Source organism: Brienomyrus brachyistius, chromosome 5, assembly GCF_023856365.1.
Source record: "Brienomyrus brachyistius isolate T26 chromosome 5, BBRACH_0.4, whole genome shotgun sequence".
Taxonomy (NCBI): Eukaryota; Metazoa; Chordata; class Actinopteri; order Osteoglossiformes; family Mormyridae; genus Brienomyrus; species Brienomyrus brachyistius.
The window spans coordinates 36,367,596-36,388,155 of NC_064537.1; the positions used below are offsets into that span (position 1 = coordinate 36,367,596).

At 40.3% G+C, this 20,560-nt stretch overlaps 1 protein-coding gene across 1 annotated transcript; it reads right to left on the reverse strand.

The window, feature by feature from the left end:
- Nucleotides 1–269: 269 nt before the first annotated feature.
- ccdc47 (coiled-coil domain containing 47) lies at nucleotides 270–19,025 on the reverse strand. Its single transcript, XM_049012865.1, has 13 exons — nucleotides 18,830–19,025; nucleotides 16,795–17,081; nucleotides 16,498–16,590; nucleotides 16,055–16,229; nucleotides 9,123–9,244; nucleotides 6,635–6,700; nucleotides 6,451–6,552; nucleotides 4,334–4,444; nucleotides 4,015–4,100; nucleotides 3,868–3,926; nucleotides 2,398–2,507; nucleotides 2,068–2,235; nucleotides 270–884 (listed from the first exon to the last, which is right to left on the reverse strand). Exons 2-13 carry the CDS (start codon nucleotides 17,071–17,073, stop codon nucleotides 804–806), a joined length of 1,452 nt encoding a protein of 483 aa, XP_048868822.1. The 5' UTR covers nucleotides 17,074–17,081; nucleotides 18,830–19,025; the 3' UTR covers nucleotides 270–803.
- Between the last annotated feature and the right edge of the window lie 1,535 nt (nucleotides 19,026–20,560).

The window sequence follows — 20,560 nt, forward strand, 5'->3', positions numbered from 1 at the left end:
TGATACAGATCAAAGATATACAGCTTTTCTAAGTGAATTGAAAATAGGAGAAGCTACTCCTATATGTCCCACAAGCAAGAACTCCTTTATCTGTACAACACATTTTATTGTATTGGTGCATATACTCTTTGGGAAACTTCACATACAAGGATTGTTAGTTTTATACTCTTTTACCCTCCAACACACCAGAAACAGGTTGCTGAAGGATGAAGACACTTAAGGCAAGATTTAAGATTTTGCCACACTGTTTAAAAGTTCTGGACATCCAGTTTTAATGTATGACTGTTTAGATGAAGTTTATTTGTTATCAATGTAAAGTTAAATCTTTACATAAATAAAGCCATTTAATTTCATTTATAAAAATTTCAGCTGAATGCATTTTTTTACAGTATGAAAGCATAAACACCTAAATGTACACCTGGTTTAAAATTTACATGAACAGAAGAAATTTAAGCATTCTTAGACAACAGTCCGTGGAAGACTTTAAACTTTATTCCAATTCACCAAACGCCCATGGATTAATAACCAGCGTGAAATAACAAAGCTCCTACCCATGTAAATGTCAAACTTTTACATTTCTTTGGAATTTTGAGACATCAGGTTGTGCGATCAAAGTTTTCCTGCAGGCATCCATATTTAAGCATGTTTAAAATTAAAAAAAAAAAATAGAGTTAAACCTATAATGCACAATTGACGGTATGTGAATCTAAGTAACCAAAACAGAAACTGCACTGATTTCAGCACATCCTTAGTGAATACTCATAAAAATTCACCCACGATTTTGGGTCTGACCCATGCTGACTTCACATGGCTTTAACCTTGATCTGTTTCATCTTCATCATTTTCTTCTCCATCTTCTTCTGCTCCCTGCGCTGAGATGCCTCCTGCGAATGACATGGTGAAATGAGTAGAGTGTTATCACTGCAAACGAGAGCCTTGCAGTAACAGGAAGGGAGTCATCAGCTCATAGGGAGGCCTGGATTTACGGGGAGGATGTCTATACTAGGAGGGCATTATCAGCGCACAGGGGACCCAGCGTTTACTAGAAGGGCATCAACACAGGGTTTCCTGTGTGCTGACAACACCGTCCTCATAATCAGCACACAGGGAGCCTCATGGTTACGAGGAGGGTGTCCTCACCGCACACCAAGCCCCATGATGACGGGTGTAAATATTTGTCCAAAGGCCAGCCGTTGGGCGTCAATACACCTCTCAATATTTTAGGCGTATTACTAACCTGCTTACCAAATAGTGGATGCAAGTAAAGAAAAAAAAATGTCTGATTGTCCAGTCATCTCCATTATCTTAATAACTGTGTCTTTAGCTCAGGTGCTGCTATCTTTGAATATTGATAAGTGATAGATCAATAGCTTGATTTTTAAATATCAACCTATACCAGTGTTAGTCCTCAAGATGCATGATATTGGTTAAAATTAACCTTTTACTAAGGTAGCAATTAGCTACGTATCTTGACTGTAGCCAGCAAAAACAACTTTTTCACACCCCAAAACAGGGGCGTTTCCCAAAAGCATTGTTGCATAAACATTATCAACCATTAGACAATGTTCTGTACCACATAACACGTGCGAGTTTCCGAAAAGTGTCGTAGAGCAGCGATCACACTTCTGTTATGAATATTAATGGGCCTTCCCCAGCTGTCAAACTTTTTGGAAGTTCTCCTGCTAGTGCTGCTACTTTGAGTCTCTACTTGCAGGACATGAGTGTGACAGCATGCAACCTGGAAGGAAGAGTATCGTTAAAGAAGGATTTTGCCCCCAAAAATAGTTTATAACTGATTCTAATGTGACAGATTATGGAGCTGAATCACCACCTGAATCTATTCATCACAATGCATCTGTACATCTCTAATAAACACTAATGAAATTGCGTGATAAAAGACTCCAGTGTGTCACTACTTAGACAGGTGCAGGAGTGCGCCCAGGCAGGGTGAGGACACTGAAATATCGGAGGTGAGAGTACTGAGCTTGCTGCCAGGTTGGCATTAAGAAGTCTCAGTCAATCTGGAAGCCCACATGAAAACAACAGGGTGAGAAGTGGCAGATGCACCTCCAGGCGGCGCTGTCTGTCTGGATCCTCTTCGTTCATGATGCGCTCCTTCTCAGCACGCTTCTTCTCCTCACGGCGCGTCTGGGCAGCCTCCTGACGCTGAGTGTGGGTCAGCTTCAGGAAGTTCTCCTCCACACGAGCCCTGTTCTTCTCGGCCTTCTGCTTACCCTGGAGGCGGGGGGTGAAGGGGGGAGGGAGCTGTGTAATATCATGACAGCTTGTACCCACAGAAAACCGGAGGTTCAATGAAGAAAGCTGTGATTCCAGAGGTAGAGAGAGAAAACCTGCAAGTGTGACAGAAAAACATTCGGGACTGGGAATGTTGCTCACCTCCCTATTGAGACGGAACTTTTTGACCTTGTCGATGCTGTAGATGACCATGTCCATGAGGGGAAACAGAGACTCCATGTCTCGGGGGGACACGTTTCCCATGCCAGGAACTGTCCACACAAACACACAGTATTGGGGACCAGGCCTATCCTCATAGTTAAGGAGCTAAACTACAAAATCAAATCACAGAGGAGCTTGAGGGGGGTCCACTTCATAAAAATGGACATCTGCATCCTCTTGTGAAAGAACATAAAAGCAGTAGTAAAATAATTACTATTAAAAGGCATCTGCCTTGAAACTTTCACCCCTTTCCCACCTAAACAGTGCTGGTGCCAGTATCTAGTTTGGACCCGGCTCCACATATTTCTACCACCAATCAACTGGTACTATGCCTGAAAAACTGGCTCCGGCTTAACTCCAGAGAATTAGCAGTCAAACTGTTAAAATCGTTGCGTTGTTCATCAAATTACCATGCAAATGAGATTAATACGTGGAAATACGGCTATTTAGAATGCGAATAGCGATCTTCAGGAGAGGGTGGTGCTACACGCCCCCAATGCAGGTAAAACGGTTTACTTTTTTGTGTATTTAACCTAATCTTAAAAAAACGTTAATACTTCCAACAATGGATGTCTTGAAAAGACAACAGATTACAGATTTAGTCAGCGTTTTTTTCATGTTTCCACAATAAGATTTCAACGAGTTATGAACTGAAATACATGAGAAAGATACGTGGCATCACCGACGCTAACCCTGTTTAGCATTAACCTAAACATTCTCCATCCAAAAAAAAAATCACACTTAAAAACGTTATGTTTGTGTCATGCCTCTCCCTCGTGAGCATGCGGGCTCGAGTTGGAGGGGAGCTGGTCTTAAATAACTCCCTTTATTTTCCCTGAGGACCTCGCTGTCCATGCAAGGTATCATTGCTCCCATGTGGTCAAATACTATGATCTCTTTGCTCGTCTCCTGTGCCGCCCTAGCCCCATCCACCTGATGTGGTCCTGTGCCTGCTCCTTTGCCCCGGATCACCACTTTGTGTCAAACCCAGTTCCATGTCTCCATCTTTGTCAGATTGACCTCCTTGGTTCCCAGACCTTCCTGTTTCATGAGCTTGTCTATGTCCCTGCCGACTGATTATGGTCCTGTTCGCTCTGGTTTAAATAAAGCCTGGATTGTTCTGCCTGTGACTTCTCCTCAAGTGTTTTCTGGCCTAACAGTCTGTCATTGTGTGCCTACACTGTCTGTTATAAATGTTGCTTTTAACCAGTGGAAGTACGGGCCAGTTCTCCGGTCGTACCATTTGAGCAACGGCTGAGAAACAGCTCCCTGTCAGCACTGGCACCAGCATTGACTTCGTGGAAAAGACGTATACATATACATTCATATTTGAAAATGCTACGTTTTCCCCAGAAAGTTTGTTTCTATTGGCATTATGTTCTCTGCGATGAGAATGAGGTTCATTTTCACCATTGAATGTAAAAAGTAGTGTCTTTCTTGATTCGGGCATCTTTAAAGGTTGACCCTCCCTAAAACAAACAAAAGGTCATAAAAATCAGTCAGTAAAGGCTATCATTGGGCTACGAGTAGAAAGTGACCTAACAGAAACTCACGTACTCCTGCACGAGCTTGGCGCCGGAGAACTGATCTGAGAAATGGACAGACTCGATTTTGTCCGCGTTGTTGGCCAGAAAGTGAACCATCTGAAACAGATTGGGAGAAGAGCCTTTCAAATAGCATAATGGTCTATTTGTGTGCAAGCTGTGAAGGACTCCTTATCACCTTCTGACCTTATAGCACAGAGAAAGAACATGCATTCTCCACACAGAGTGCCCCCCTACCTCCATCCCCCAGTCTGATGAACCTCTTGCTCACGTCATCTTTAACACAAATATTCAGAGCCAAACTCACTCCACACATACTCCGCTGCCCTCACCTTAGTGTCCAGCATTCCATCAGTCACCTCTCCCATCTCCGACAAGATGACCAGGTGCTCTGGGAGTCCATATTTGGCTCCAGATTTGGGTTTGTCGCCACAGAACTCACTCTGTGGACAAAACCATTAATAATGTTACAAACCCAATATAACGCACCCAAATGATGGCAATGCATAGCCCTCCGATATCTGAATGAATGTTTATTTAAAGGCTTGAAAAAATAAAATCTAGTGGCACATTTACCTAGTATTACCAAAAGATGGCCAAACATGCAGAATACTGCGGGGCTCCAGACTATGACCAAAATGGTTACATTTATTGAGTCTTTGAATTAAAATTTCACATGATCACATCAGTGCAAGTGTATGTTGTTTTGCTCTGGCATGGGAACTGCGTTAATAAAATTGCGATTGAAAGTTCTCTTCCCTGGTCCTGTGCCTTTTTTTTATCGAATTGGTTTCTTCCTACCTGCACGCAGGAGTATATACATACAGTATATGTGCATTGATGATTAAATGTGTAAAACAATTTCTTGTTGGTAGTGGTGTTAATTTGTTCCAAAAATTAAGTGGTTTATAGCTGATTATTTAAAAAAACAAAATGAGAAGAAAGAGCAGGCTGGTGGAGAGGGAGAGCCGGAGAGAGGTCCTCAGACAGACAAGTGGTGATGAGAGTGATTAAAGTTATAGTTCAGATTTAAATGTTTTGCAACCCCCTTAAATTCACACATTTAACATTCATAGTTTTAGTAATTCATGAATTGGCTGTAGACAAAGAACTATTTTTGGAGCTTGAAGAAAGTGCAGAAACTCACAGATGACAAGTAAGCCAAAGACAATACTGAAAACGATTTGGATCCCAAAAAACCACAATATATAAATATTACTAATATATAATTAGACCGGCCACGATTACTTGAGTAAACTCAATTACTCGATTATTAAAAAGCATTGATTAAAAATCCATGGAAATTGCTTGCAATATGGCAGAAGGGACACAGTGCATAGCGGATGAAGATGAAAATAAAGAGCAAAAGCCAATTGTTTGGAAGCATTCAGAGTGACGAGGATGGACAGGATTGGGAATGAGTATATTAGAGGGACAGCTCAGGTTTGCAGGTTTGGAGACAAAGCCAGAGAGGTGAGATTGCGTTGGTTTGGACATGTACAGTGGAGAGATGCTGGGTATACTGGGAGAAGGATGCTGAGAAAAGAGCTGCCAGGCAAGAGGAAAAGAGGAAGACCTAAGAGGAGGTTTATGGATGTGGTGAGAGAGGACATGCAGGTGGCTGGTGTGAAAGAGGAAGATGCAGAGGACAGGAAGAAGTGCAAACAGATGACAAGTTGTGGCGACCTGACAGGAGCAACCGAAAGACGATTCCTCTGTGTCAAAATAATTGCTGCTAAAACAAAGGTTAGGCCAGCCACATCATCTTGCACAATTGTATAAATGATTTTTTTCAATCATTTCAGATAACTTCCAAGTTTTCATTTTTAGAATAAAATTTTTGGAAAATTTGGTTTGAATAATTTGATAATTAAGACATTTAATTGCAAATATGAACATGTTTAATTTTGCACTACTGTTCGTATGTTGGTGCACGTGGGAAGGGGGTGGGGATGGTTTTGGTGCTCTCTACCCCCAGCCCTCACAAATGTTAAGGGGTTACTGTATCAAGTCTTGAGTCATTGTCAATCTTTCATCAATACAAAAAGTAGGTTATGCAGATCAGGACAACTATTCTTCATGCATGCAACGTCATTGATTAACATGATGCCACAGCAAAAAAAAAGGTGCAACCTAATCATCTGCTGGTGCAACCAACTGAGATAGTTGGTAGGACCGCTGTTGCTACTGGAAAAGTTAGTCTAGAGCCCTCTACTGTAATGCTTAATATGCACTGATTCACTCCTTAATTAACAGAGTACGTAATCGTTTCAAATATTCAAGGCTTTGACCATTTAACTAAAGATGCCCCATTTTGTCTGAACACACAAAAGGACTTACAGTAGCACTGAATATTTCATTGTTTGCAGCAAATACGACACAGCTGCATGTGTTGAGCTCCTTTGAACTACTGAAGGTATTAGAGAAGGCATCGCCTGGAGAGCCTCACCAAGTCCTGCATCTCCTTCTGGATCCGTGCCATCGCCTTTTTTGTGCCCACGGCAAAGACGAAGGTGTCCATGTCCTCATCATTCAGCATCACTTTGACTTGCTGGGTGGGTTAGAGGGGGGTTAGGAGAGGCAGAAGCGGCGCGAGAGTTCACGGAGCATGGAAGTTAGTGGAGCAAACGTACCACTTGATCACACATAGGCCTCATCATCCTGGCCAGCACATTCAGCAGGTCCTGCCTCTTTAAAAACTGCATTTAAAACAGAGCAAACACACAGACAGTATTGAGAGAATGCTTATAACCTACTCCTACTCCATAACCTACCTCCTGTTTTACTGTATGTGGTGAACGAGGAGTGTGAAGGTGCATGGATTGCTTGAGATGAAATTAAGATGGGGATTGAGCTACACCAATCTGTCACAGAATCATTTATTATCAAATTTTGTTTGCAAAATCCGCCTTAAAATACACTCTCTTACAAGGCATGTGCTCTCAAACTCATGTGCTGCAGGTAGACTCAAAGCAGCAACAACAGCATGCAAATTTCTGAAACCTATTATGCCTGAGGATGGTCATTAATATTCATAATGGAAGCGGCACCTGATGGTCTCTGCTCTATGACACTTTTGAGAAACTCGATGGTAGCAATGGCCAAGATAGCCAAATAGTTAGCTAAGTAACTAGCATTAGAAATGCACAATATATTGGTTAACATGCTAGTAGGTCATTACAGCCAATATCACTGATCAACTTTTTTTATTTTATTTTTTTATTTTTTACACAAATACAAAAGTAGCAGTACTTTTTGCAGTAATTTTTGTGCTCAATTCAAACATCTATTCAGAATTTCCCTATCATGCAAGGATTTCAGCTATTCATACTATGACAGTATATGTGCATGGTGACATTTAAAAAGGTAAAAATGTATGATTTTCTGCGGCAATTGACCTTACAAACATTCCTCTTAAGGGTCCAGCAGCATTCACCAAGCATACTGTGACTTCAGTTGCCTTATTTTCCTACATCAGAAACGTGGAATTCTAATCAATGGGGTGACACCAAGTTTGAGTTTTAAATGTTAATTGAACAACAAATGTAGCAAAAAAAAAATCAACATAATTCACACAGTTTCTAGGCAGAATGCCTGTAATTGTTTAAAATAACTAAAGTCAATAAAATGCAGATGTAAGGAACAGAACACAGCAAATGGATGTTTACACTTCAAGAAGCATTCACAAACTGGCAGAGAGCTTGGTTTCAGACAGCACAGGATCCTGTCTCAACAGGTCAAATGTGTTACAGCCAGTAAACTCCAGCATAACAGACAAAGCATTTTGTAACTTTCTTTTTCTTCACAAACTGAAATTAACTGTGCAAAAATGATTTTAATTTTAATATACCAATACATTATTAAGAAATTATATACTATCAATATACTGCAGACTAAAAGTTACGTCACTCAAACACCATGGGTGATAGAAATATACTGAATCAACAAAAAAAGTACATAAAAATCACCCCTTAGATGGTCCGAGACAAAATCTTAGCTGAACAGTGCATTTGTCAAAAATCAAGATGATTTCTCTGGCTCATTTATCACCTATAAACGGTATCAGAGTCAGCACAATTATGTGATTAAACTTGATTACTTGGCTTTAAAAAGCACTGATTAAAATATGCCTTCTCAATCACTCAGTAATATGGCAGAAGAAAAACGGAATATCGCAGATGAGGGCCCGTATAAAAACCTCTTAAGAAGAACTTACCCAATAATGTGTGGTTAATCATAAGACGATAAACTGTCCCCTTTAGCCAGTTAGAGTAACGTAGCCTATGTAATGAAGGCTAGCACCATTACTTATCCACATTATCTTACAAATTGCAGTGTTTGTAAATAAAAGGGCTGTTCCCAACTCAGAATTTTGTCAGCTGAATTGGATTCAGCTGTTCCATATGATTTGGATTGTTGGATTGTCCAAATTGGTGCACCACTAGTTAGCCTAGTTGAAAACGGCCAATCAGACAACACTTCCTTCATGCGTTTTTTGTGTACAGTTCATTATTTGGCAACAATGGCTAGTACTTTACTTTGTAGCACTTAGAGATTGCTAAAATATAAAGTGCAATACAAATAAAATTTATTATTATTATTATTATTATTATTATTTAGTTCTCCCTGTATAACAATAGAAATCAATTTACTAAGATTATCCTTTCCATGATCCCATTAATAGTAAGTAATTAATTGCCCATTAGTAATATTTTCAGTTTTTTTCAGTGCAGTTACAAAAACGTGCATTGTATCAAAATAATTGATTAACCAACTCAGGGTAGAAATGAAGCATTTCTGCTGCATCAAGTCATTGATTAAATAATTGTAATCAAACCGGATTACCTTGGAGCCAATGATTTACACCCACAGGGCAAACTAAATACAAATGTAAGATGCAGTCCTGTGGCTGGCAGAGTAATCAGGCCCTTAATCCCAACAGGGACCCTAACTGAACTTGCTTTCTGGTGCTCAGTTCTACATTTTGGATAAAGCATCTGCTAAATAATGAAAGAATGAATGATCACACACCTAAGGAGCCGGGATAATAGGCAATGGTTAATATGATCGAGTGCCTCACAGGTGGTTGGAGCTGGGGGATAAATATGGAGGTGGCAGTACCTTCATCTGAACAAGCATGCCTTCACAGCAGACGCGGCCCGAGCACCACAGGTTGTAGATGTGGTCATTCTCCTGGTTCAGCTTCCCCGTGCTCACAGCATCCTTGCTGGTGCCCTCATCCCCTGTTGGGGGACACAAGCAAAGCACAGGTCATGGAGGCCTGGTTTTGGAGAAAAGTGCTGAAGTTATCAGGTACCAAGAGGATGGCACAGCATGTACAAGCCTGTTGATTCCACCCATCTGTCAAACCCTTATCTATGATGAGCAACTACAAGACAAATGCGGCTGACCGAGCATACAGTATTGGGAAAAATTCTTAATCACGGAAAACGCTTTAAATGATCATGCTGGTGTGAAGCTAAGACTAGCACTTTATAGTTTACGAATTCTGTCCTAGCTGAATTTCAATGAAAAGCATCTGGATTTCACTTAAGTTTTTGCTATGTGCTTACTGGCCAATCTCCTATATAGGTCTGTCACAATAACGATTTCTGTTGGACAATATATTGTCCCAGAAAAAATTGTGGTTACAATAGGGATGTAACGAAAAACATATCGCGATATAGCAAAAAAAAAAAAAAAAAAAAAAACCCTCAAAACCATTTGACTGTTACGATATCAACGATATGACATGGTTATTTTGCATAAATAAGCTCCATCTCAAAAAATTCATACATTAACGAATGCTTTGTGCTCTATTGGCCATGTGTAACCCACATGACAATAGGTCATTAGATCCATTACAAAACAACTATTACAACAATAATTTATAAATTGGTCAAATAGAAACAAAAACACATTTACAGTATATTAAGAAAACGATAATTTATCTAAGAAAAAAGACGACTGTATGCAGAATGTGAGGTGATGTCACGACGTAACGTGGAGAGCGCAGGTTCTGTTTCGCATAAGCGGGGTTTGGAAAATGGATGGATGGATGGTTGCGGCTGGCTGCAGTGAGCGCGCTGCCATAGGATTAGAATACAGTAAAAAGAAAAGCTGTAAAATCACGTTTAGCAAGTTATGTAGTGCAAGAAGGTTTTTTTAATTAACTAAAGGAAAATGAAAAAATGTTTTAAACCGCGATAAACAGTCCGTTATATCCAGAGTTGCTGTATGCCCAGAACACAACTACAGGACACCATTTACTCATGCCACACCCCAGCAGACACACTTGTAGTATACATTATTATATTGTACATGTTGTAATACAACTTTACCGGACCGTTTGACGTATATATATTGCCTATAAGTGGTTATACATGTACGGTACAGTAGCAACCTTGACCTCATTGCTTACTGCATCCTTCCGGCTGCGAGCATCGTCTGCCTAGAGCTGAACAAAACTACAGTTAAAAAAGCGGCCCTGGGGACCAAATTATTTGTCCGTTATAAACGAAATTCCACTATATGTGAGCCCTCTATATCCGATGCTTTTTCTGCATGTTCGTAAAGGCACACGGCCGTGACCAGTAGACCTCGTCCATTGTAGATAATATTCTGTTATAAGCAAGTCCACAATAACGGGATTATACTGTAGTTGTCTTTTAGTTGAAGTTTATATTTTATTTCCGTATCTTATTTTATTTCAGTTCATGGAAATGTTTTCATTAATAATTATAACCCTGCCTTATGTCCAGTCAGTATGTAATACATGGTAAATTTGAGTAAAATCCTAATTTGTTCTTATAACATCCACACCACCCCTCATAAACATGACTTTTAAGAACAGCTTGCTTGGTGCATCGGCATTAGAAGTTTGAACATTCAGGACCATGGTCAATCCGGCACTGTGTAGCGTGTTCCAAGCAGTGGCGGCTACTGGTCTGTGAAATAGGGGAAGCTCATTTTCATCATAAAATTGTCTATCTATTTAAAAGTAAATTCTGCCCTACGTTCCTTCTCAAGAAAATGGTCTGTGACCCTGTCGTACCAACTAGGCGTCTTTTCCAGTGACTTGACCAGTGTCCTCTCAATGGCCAGCAGAGCTAGGCTGCTTAAACGGCATTGGCCCATTGTGTTTCGGGTGTAGGACTTGAGCCGCTTTAAACAGGAGAAGCTCCTTTCTACACCTGCAGATGTAGCTCCAATTGTTGCCACTAATGAGAACAGTTTGTAAAGCTACTCTCACTACTCTCATCATGTCCCCTAAATGACAGCTCCTGCCGGCCTAGCAAGGATGTCACATCAATAAGGCGGTTTAGGAAGGCCCTGTTTTGTTTGACTGTTTCATTATGTTTAGCCACTTGAATACGAGCACCTTCATTTATTGCATGCTCAACCCTGATCCTTCCCATGCAACTTAATCTTGCACATGCACTCACATGTTCATTGCTCTTTTCATGTCTTTTATATGCCCTGTCAAAGTTAGACAGATCTCCAAACCCCACCTTTGACCAAACAACACATCAGTGAGATGGTTTCATCAAGAGGCATGGCCAGCAGTACATTTTATTTGTCACAGCACTTCCAGTCAGCCAGCTAACTCTGTCATACCAGGAGAGCTGAAAAGACCTGTTATTTTTCCCTATCTTTTGCACTAAATCAATCTTAGGTGTTGATCTGCCCTACTGTTTAATTAAGTTTTCAAATGGCTTCGCCAAAATCAGGTCGACAATATTAGCACTGTCTGCCATCGTGTGCAGTTTCACCCACGACGCTAGCCTAGCCTAAGCCTACTATATGAATGAATGGATGAATTAATGAATGAATGATATAAAAAAAATATTAAACTCTGTAAAAGTGAAACAAGGAATGTGGTGTATAATTGTGTGAAATGTATGATGAAAATCAAGCAATTTCGCCAAGCAAATATAAAGAAATAGGTTGCAGCAGTTTTTATTTTGACTGAACTTGAGAAATCCGCGATGGGACTGAGCGCAAATAGCTTCAGCGATTCCTTATAGTACAAAATCGCTGTCAGTCAAAAGGAGATGCAATCTTTGGACAGACCCTCCAATCATCACGCAGAAGCTCGGAGTCCAGGCCAGCCCACTCCTCATTTTCTCCTCATTCACCCCCAGAGAGGCTGAGTGTCCGTGGGCGGGACATAATCGCAGCGTTTATCCAATGACCGTCTAGTTTCAAAGCACTGGAAAAAAACGTTCAAAGCAGCCGCATTGAAATCAATGGACGCTGGGCTTCAACGGGGAAATGCACTGTGACGCTACGGGAATGTATGAGAAGAAAATCAAGTCAGCTGACCTGCTATATCTAACTGATTCTGAAGGAACTCGTCTTTGAGATGAACGTTTTCTAACACATTTTTAGCCAATAAAATGTTAATACAATAGTACATAATTTGACCATTAATTTTGTGACATTATAGGGGAAGCTGAGCTTCCCTTGCAGTCTTAAAGAAATCTCCACTGGTTCCAAGCACACTTTCACGTTAAGTGTGAATCCGCCCTGAGTCGCACTCAGGCTTGGGGAATAACGGAATACAAGTAACTGCAGTACACAACTTGCATACAAAAAAAAAAAAAAAGACAACTTGTAAATTACATTAAAATAAATCTGAAAACAAAGAATTGTTTTCTGATGTGTCTACAAAGAATGCAAGGGTGACATCACACCGTTTCCTGTATAAACAACACTTCTGACAAGATGCGATGACATACCCCTTGTAATCAATCCCTCCTACTTGTAGTGCAAGCCCCTCCTACCTGCAGCATAAGTCACTCCTACAGTACTTGCGGCTGACTTCAGGCTGCAAGATGTACGCTTCTCGATCACTCTTTTTTTCAGCCAAGCGCTGAAGGTGCATAGGCACCTGTTGTTTTTGTTAGCATTTTTCAATAAGAATGGGAGAAGCCCATAGAACCAATTGGTGATTTTTATTTTTTTTAATTTGGCACATTGACTGAGAACGGTTCCAGCTATTCATACACTAGATTTGGGGTCAACCCATCCATCCATCCCTCTAGCGACACCATCAAGGCAAATTTCAAGATATATTTTTACTTACAACTTGAAACCCTTGCCCTACATTTGTGATCTCTGATTCTTCTGAATCCTTGGGTCATCCTGATCCAAATACACCCATTGGCATTAATTTCCGCCATACTGAATTTTCCACGATTTTGAATTTTTCTGAAAACCTACTTTTACAAACATTTCCTAGGCCATTGATCCAGTTCCCACCAAACTACAAAAGACTGGGACCAAAACCTATTCAAAGAATTATGCTAAGGCAAATGGTTTGGCTGCTGTTATCCACTGAATGTGATGACCAGCCACCAAACAGGAAGTGAGGCCATCTCTCACCAACACTTTGATATATCAAAACCAACTTCAGATAGGGACTTGTGACCCAATTATGAGAAAGCTCCACAAAAATGGCGCTATTGTACCATTAAGGGGTGCTGCAATAAGCAAAAACACATTTATCTAATAACTGTTGATCACTTTGCCCTACCAAAAATTAGTCTTGTATTTTATTATCCTGGGGCATGGCCCCAGGTTGACTCTTGGGAACTTTAATGTCCCCATAATGGATTTTGGTGCAAATTCATGTATGTTCCACATATTTGGTCCAATCTTCACCTTTGTAATTTGGCACAGACAGAGGCCAGTCTTTTGTACTGCCTCACCAAACTTAGGGTCAATCCATCCATCTCTGTAGCATCACCAACCTGTCAAATTTCAAGATATGTTTTTGCTTCATTTGGCCTAGGATTGTGACCTTTAAGGCGTCTCAGTCCATGTCATCCTAATTCGACTGCACCCATGGCTCGTAAGTCTGCCATATTGGGTTTTCGCTGTTTTGAATTTTCCTGAAAACCTACTTTTCCAAACTTCTCCCAGAATGCTGATCAAATCACTACCAAAGTTGGTGTTCATTGTCTACAGATGGGTCAAATCATTATGCTAAGTGGAATGCTATGCCCACTGTCGTCAAATAAATTTGGCGACAAAGCCACCAAGCAGGATGTGAGGCCATATCTCGATAAAGCTTAGACTGGTCAAAACTAAATTTGGAGATTGGACTTGGGACCCAGTTCTGAGGAAGATCAACAAAAATGGTCATTCCACCACTAGGAGGCGCTGTAATAGGCAAACATGACTTTTGGTTGTTAATTGTTGAAAGGTTTTCCTAGGTTAAACCTTTCTTAAGTTGCCTAACACTATTGGAGGGGCCCACTCTGATACATTGAGATTTTCATGTCCAACTAATTGCTGCAACCGCAATATTGGACTTCATTGAAAATTTAGGAATTTTCCACAGGACACTAATTTTGTCCAATCATTCACCAAATTCATCAGAGATAATCTTAGGAGCCAGCCTCACAAGGTAAACTAGAGGGACCTTTGGTTTTCAAAGCAGTTTATCCGTCATAGCCAAATGAACTTAGCAGTTAAGTCGCCGATCAGGACTTATGACCATATCTTAGCAAATCTTTGGTCTTTTGAGACCAAACTGGGTATTTCGACTCAGGGCCACATCCATCATTTGACCACTGGGGGGAGGGGCACTGCAATGAACAATCCCACACTTTTCGTAATACATTTTGATGTATTGTCCTCGTGCTTATGACCGGGAATTGTGAGGATGTGTCTCTGCCAGTCCCATCATGGCCCGGTTTTGCCAGTAATTTTCACTGGCCTTCCCATATGCTCCTAATGGTTCCAACACTCACCCCCCTTCCCTTACCTGATTTTAATCTGCTGGTGTGACAGGTTCTCTTGAATATTTCCTTCAGTGCATTATTTTGTGGTATATTTCCTATGTTTCAGTCTTTCCTCTTTTTAAATTCTTTTCCATACTATCTACAGTATGCCCTGGTTGTGCGCTTGGCCATTATTGCCGCTTGCAGTTATATTTACTTATTTTTTTAATCACACTCCATTTGACGAGAGCTATGCTGCTGTGCCAGATAGATGGCCATCAAAAACATGATAAGCTAGTGGAAATTTTGCAGTTATTTTGTTTTTAAGGAGAAGAGGGGAAATATCACAGGACAATTATGTCATCAAAGAGCTCAACCTCAAATTTAAAGAAACATTTAGAAGTAAGACTATAAAACAAACTGCTAACATTAGTGATACCTGGATCTCTATAACTATCCATAATAAAATCATTTCCTCATTGCTGTTATTTTTAGGCCAAACTGCATTCTGTTGTATAAATAAATAGCGTTACTTATTCTTTACCATGTCTAGAGGGGCAAAAATGCTGGGGACGTACTAGTTCACGATTTTTACCCCGATGGCATTCCATAATTGTGCATGTGTGTGTGTCTAAAATTACTTTACCACATTCTGTTGCCTAATAAAGGAGTGATCTTTTTGACATTTCTTACTCTTGTCTTCAGTTGGCAATAATATAATCCAAAAGTAACAAAGTTATCAGTTTCATTAGTTTTATTTTGAGATACTTAGATTGCCTTACTGATTACTGCACCAAATTACATTTTTAAAAGTATCTTACCCAACCCTGGCCACGTTTGTAACACAGCAAACAGACGACGGGGCAGAAGCAGGGATACTGGGTAATATGTTGGGGGCATTCATTGTTATTCCTTTATAGGTATGCCCTTATTAGCGAAATAATTCAGGCTGAGGGTGTTTATTGCTATAGATATGCAATCATATTTGGTAGTAGACAACATAGGATTTGGTTTATAAAATTTTTTATGATGCAGTCTTATTTTTTAATTTTAATGTATTAATGTAATGTTTTGTTCAAACATTTCGACAGAAACACTGCCTTTTGGTTTACAACTGTTTACAACTGTTTCAAATTGTGTTTGTGTTACCGATTTCATTAGTAATTAATAAATTGGAAATAAATTTTCCCTGCTGTAACGAAATTGCACTGAACTGTGAACCCAAAACAAAACGTTTGTACGAAACCATGAGATTTTGTGTACCATTCACCCCTACAATACAACAAATTCCTACTAGCTAATCAGAAAGGACTTGCTTCTCACCTACAAGGGCAAAGTTCTTCTCCAGAAGCTCTCTGTGAGAGTTGAGCCAGGCCTGCGCTAGCCGGTTGTTCTTGTTCTTGCCAATGATGTAGTTCACAATGTAGGTCAAAAGCCCGGTTACCATGAGAATCTCTATGTAGTAGCTCTCCCAGCCGCTGTGCAGGTGGGAAGGTACCTGGGGGTCAGAGCAACATGAATACATCACACAGAACCGGAGAGTTTCATTTAAAAAAAAAAATCACATCTAACACCGTTGGGGCCTACTCCTCCGCTCATTTGATGACAAGTGGAGCTGAGGCATGACTGAAGATAATTATTTCAAATCATTCCAAATTGCTTTAACTGCCCCCCAAAACTAGAAAATAGGGGTATACAAAGCCTTTGAATAAACGACAACAGGCCAGATGGGGTTATCATATCCACCCATATGGAAGACACCTTACCATCAAGAAATTGATTTCGTCCTTAGGAGGAGGACTGGACTTCTCAAAGCCTTCAAATTCCTCTGTGTCATACTTGCTGTACACATCTTCCTCCTAAAAACCATGAATCAGGAAAAAATCATCCATTAATATAGCTCCCAATTTTATCAGCACTCTATTACTACTGGAACCATACTCCCATCTTGCTTATCTAGCATCTTTGCTCTTGTATGACACTGTGTACAGCATTCAGGGATGACAAGGCTAACACCAATTCTGAACCAATTTTGAATACAGTTACCCATTCGCTATTCTCACCGGAGGGTCGGAGTCCTCAAAGCCCTCCTGATCTCCCTCCAGCTCCACGGTGGCCTCATCATCGAGGGCACCGTTGTCGCCACCGCTATTGGGTGAGCTGTCCACCATCACTGGAGGCACGGGTTCAGCATCTGCATCTGCATCATCACCCATCTCCTCAAACTCCGCGAAGTCGCTGTCATCAAACTCCGACAAATCCTCCCCGTCATCAAAACCACCCCAGCAGAAGGGCATCAAGGAAAGCAGGAGCAACGTGTGGAGGAGCAGAAGAGCCCGCATGGTCAGATCTGGGGTACAGGAGGGAGGCATCAGCAAAGTGTAAGATAATGGAGCGTATGTGCTTTTTATCCTAACAATAGAGTAAAACAGAAAAGGCAGTAATATAAGCTTTCATGAGTACCATCTGAATCTTTCTTGAAAGAGCTGCCAAAACGCTGGGCAGATTATGCAATGTTATTAACAACGGACAAAACCAGCCATATTATATGTATGTCATCTTGGACAGATCTACCAGGGAAAGAGCTATGCCAAACAACTCATTTAAAAAGGTATCCAGTACTTAAATGTCTTGCAAAAGGACATTAACCCAGGAAACCTGAAGTTCCAGTGTGCAGAAAGGCAACAAATGACCAACAAATAATATTTCAGACTTTAAGGGTGCTTTTCCACTACACGTAACAATGCAAGGCATATGTCCTGAAGGGGGTCAAATAACAGGTCAATATTTTATATAAGTAGTACACATATACACTATGTTGCCAAAAGTATTGGGACACCCCTCCAAATCAATGAATTCAGGTGTCACCCAGGAGCTCAGTGAATTCAAGCAATTAATCCTTCCGTGAAATTTCCTCGCTATGAAATATTCCACAGTCAACTGTTTATGGTATTATAACAAAGTGGAAGCAATTTGGAACAACAGCAACTCAGCTATGAAGTGGTAGGTCATGTAAAATCAGAGAGCGAGGACAATGCATGCTGAGGTGCACAGTGTGCAGAAGTCAACAACTGTCTGCAGAATCAACAGCTACAGACCTCCAAACTTCAAGTGACACCTTGGTGATGAGAACTTTTTATAGGCCATCAACTGGGACTAAACCAGCTGATATTAATTTGCACTGATAGGGGGCGGGATTGCTTTCTAAATACTGACAGATTTCAGCTGGTTTCTTGGCTTCTCCTTTCCTTCATGTTGAATACTAATTCCCTATGTCATTTCACTTGTACACGTAACAATTTACAGCAGGTAAGCTAATACTCCGAATTGCCTTTTTTTCCTACAGTGTATAGCGGTGCAGATAAAGATTTCACAGATTCAAGATTTTTTTTTTTTTTTTTTTTTTTTTAAAAACCCAAACAAACAAATAAAAATTTGAGCCCTGGACGGTATGAGTAATTCATATCCCTAAATTAATCAAAATCAAAAATGGTGACGCAGAGACTATTTGTTGAATTAAAATGGAATGATCCATGCATCAGCTTACAGGTGATCAATTAATACATACTATTCTTTGTTAAAGAGAACATAAGCAGGTGTTTTCATCTAGACTTCATCTAGATCCGCATTAAGATCCCACAGAAAAGATCTACTAGTACAAAACTGACTGGTGCTGAAACCGATTTGAAATGTGATTTATACGAAAACTGCCATTCGATTAGACTGGTATTGTCCCAGTCTACCACAATACAAATCCTCACGAATACAACCAAGTACATAATTTCTCAGCTCTCTTGTATACTTTAATGTTTCTCTAGCGCTGTATCGCTGCACAGTACATGCATTTCCCACAGATCTCCGTTCAACAATATCTGTAATAATCAGCAAAAAACTAACACTGGTAACTCTGAGTAAATCATTCATCTGCAGACCGACCCGAACAAGTTTCGGCAAGTTTCAAAACAAGTTTACACAGTCATCAGTGCCATAAAATGTTAATGGAATTACATGTGTAGGCGGTTTACGGCTTGTTAAATTACTAAACAGTGAGGTGTTCGTTATAGATAAATGGCAACAATAAGCTCGGTCGTATCTTACCGTGTAAGTCGCCTTCGTTATAAATACAGAACTGTAGCCTGACAACTCGAATTTACGTGTTCTAGTAACTTTACTATTGTTTTGGCGAAAGAAACGAAACTGGAAAATGTTGCTCAACGTGCAACCGTGGTGAATTAACTACATAAAATTCAACTGACACCGACTCCTTATTCTTCGCTGTTCGGGTTCCTTAGAGTTCTACGTGTGCAGCGCCACCTAGCGTGTTGGAGTGGGATAGACTTTTATTTTAAACATTCACATTCTGAAACGGGATACGAATTGACATCACTGGGATAAAAAAAAATCGGCTCTGGACATTTGCCCATATATCCCACCAATCATACATACCTAGGTGAAAATTTGCCACCGGGGAAGGTCCATTTGTAAATTTTTCTGGCTCACAACCCCACTGGCCCACTGAGAAGAAGCCCAGATTGCCAGTCCAGTCCTGGGACCCCCGTACTATTTAAACAAGGGTAGTTTAGGCCATTATTTACCAGAGGCCCCAGGGGCTACTCCCCTGGTAAACCCATGCAATAAAGAGCTGGTGGCTACAACAACAAAAAATATTTAAAAAGGAAAACTGTTTCTTTAACATTAATATTTTAAGAATTACCCCAATACCTCACCACTGCCAGAAGATGATACGCAGTTTAACTTGATTCTGAAGTCAGGTGGTTCTGGTAACTTCTTCTTGAGTGAGTAAATGTGATACTGTAATAATAAAGGTGTGTTTTCACTGGAGTTGTAGCCCTGCTGCCAGGACAACACAATGTGCAAGCCGAATTCGAGTTTTCTGTGGTCCTGCTGGCAATGGTACCTAGAATTTCTGCGTCCTCCAAAAAAACCTTGCCCCCCCAGAATTATAAATTTGAGAGCCCCTGTCAAGTGCCAGGGTATTCATGCCTGTCTGAGACCCCTGGCTAATTCTGAGAATGAATTACAGCATAAGATTCATTGCATTACTTTTCTGGAGAACTGCATTCAAGTTAGCCTGTAAGGTTACACTTTGCATACCATTTACAAATACGTACATTGCATAAATATATTTACAATGTTTCCTGGTCACACTTTGGCATCCTTGCATCAGAAGGTGTCTAATACAATTGCAAAATAGTTGAGAGTTCAACATCAGATGCTACCACTAAGGCACATTGTTATTTGTGCAATCATTCCCTAGAGTGGTCCGAAAATATCCTAGCCCTCTGGCAGAGATGTAAATTGCAGGTCCAGAAAGTAAAAATCCAGTCCAAGATTTTGTTTCAACCAACCGTTATGAGTAGAGTCACAGACACAGAGTACTCAGCTGCTTGGTTGAAGCAAAATCTTGGACCGGACTTTTACTTTCTGGGCCTGATATTTCCACCTCTGCCCTATCTAGAAACTATCCTCATTTAATTTACTTGGCAAATGTTTTTTTCTGCTCCAGCCTCATCTGTCCCATGGGAGAGGATTCTCAAGAGCTGGTGAAATTGTTAGCAAAAAAAAAATAAAAAATTAAGACCAAAACCAGTGGAAAAAATATTGTTTTTTGATAACACTCTTAACGAACTTTAATCTCCTTTACAAATCCCTTTTTTGTCTGCCAAGTTGCACAAACACACATTGACATGTTTCCCATATAACTTTTGTTGCCAAAGTAATAACACAGACACTCAAATGCCAAAGAAAGTCCGTCTTTATTTGTCCAGCATTTTACAAATATTATCATAGTAGCACATTCACAACATA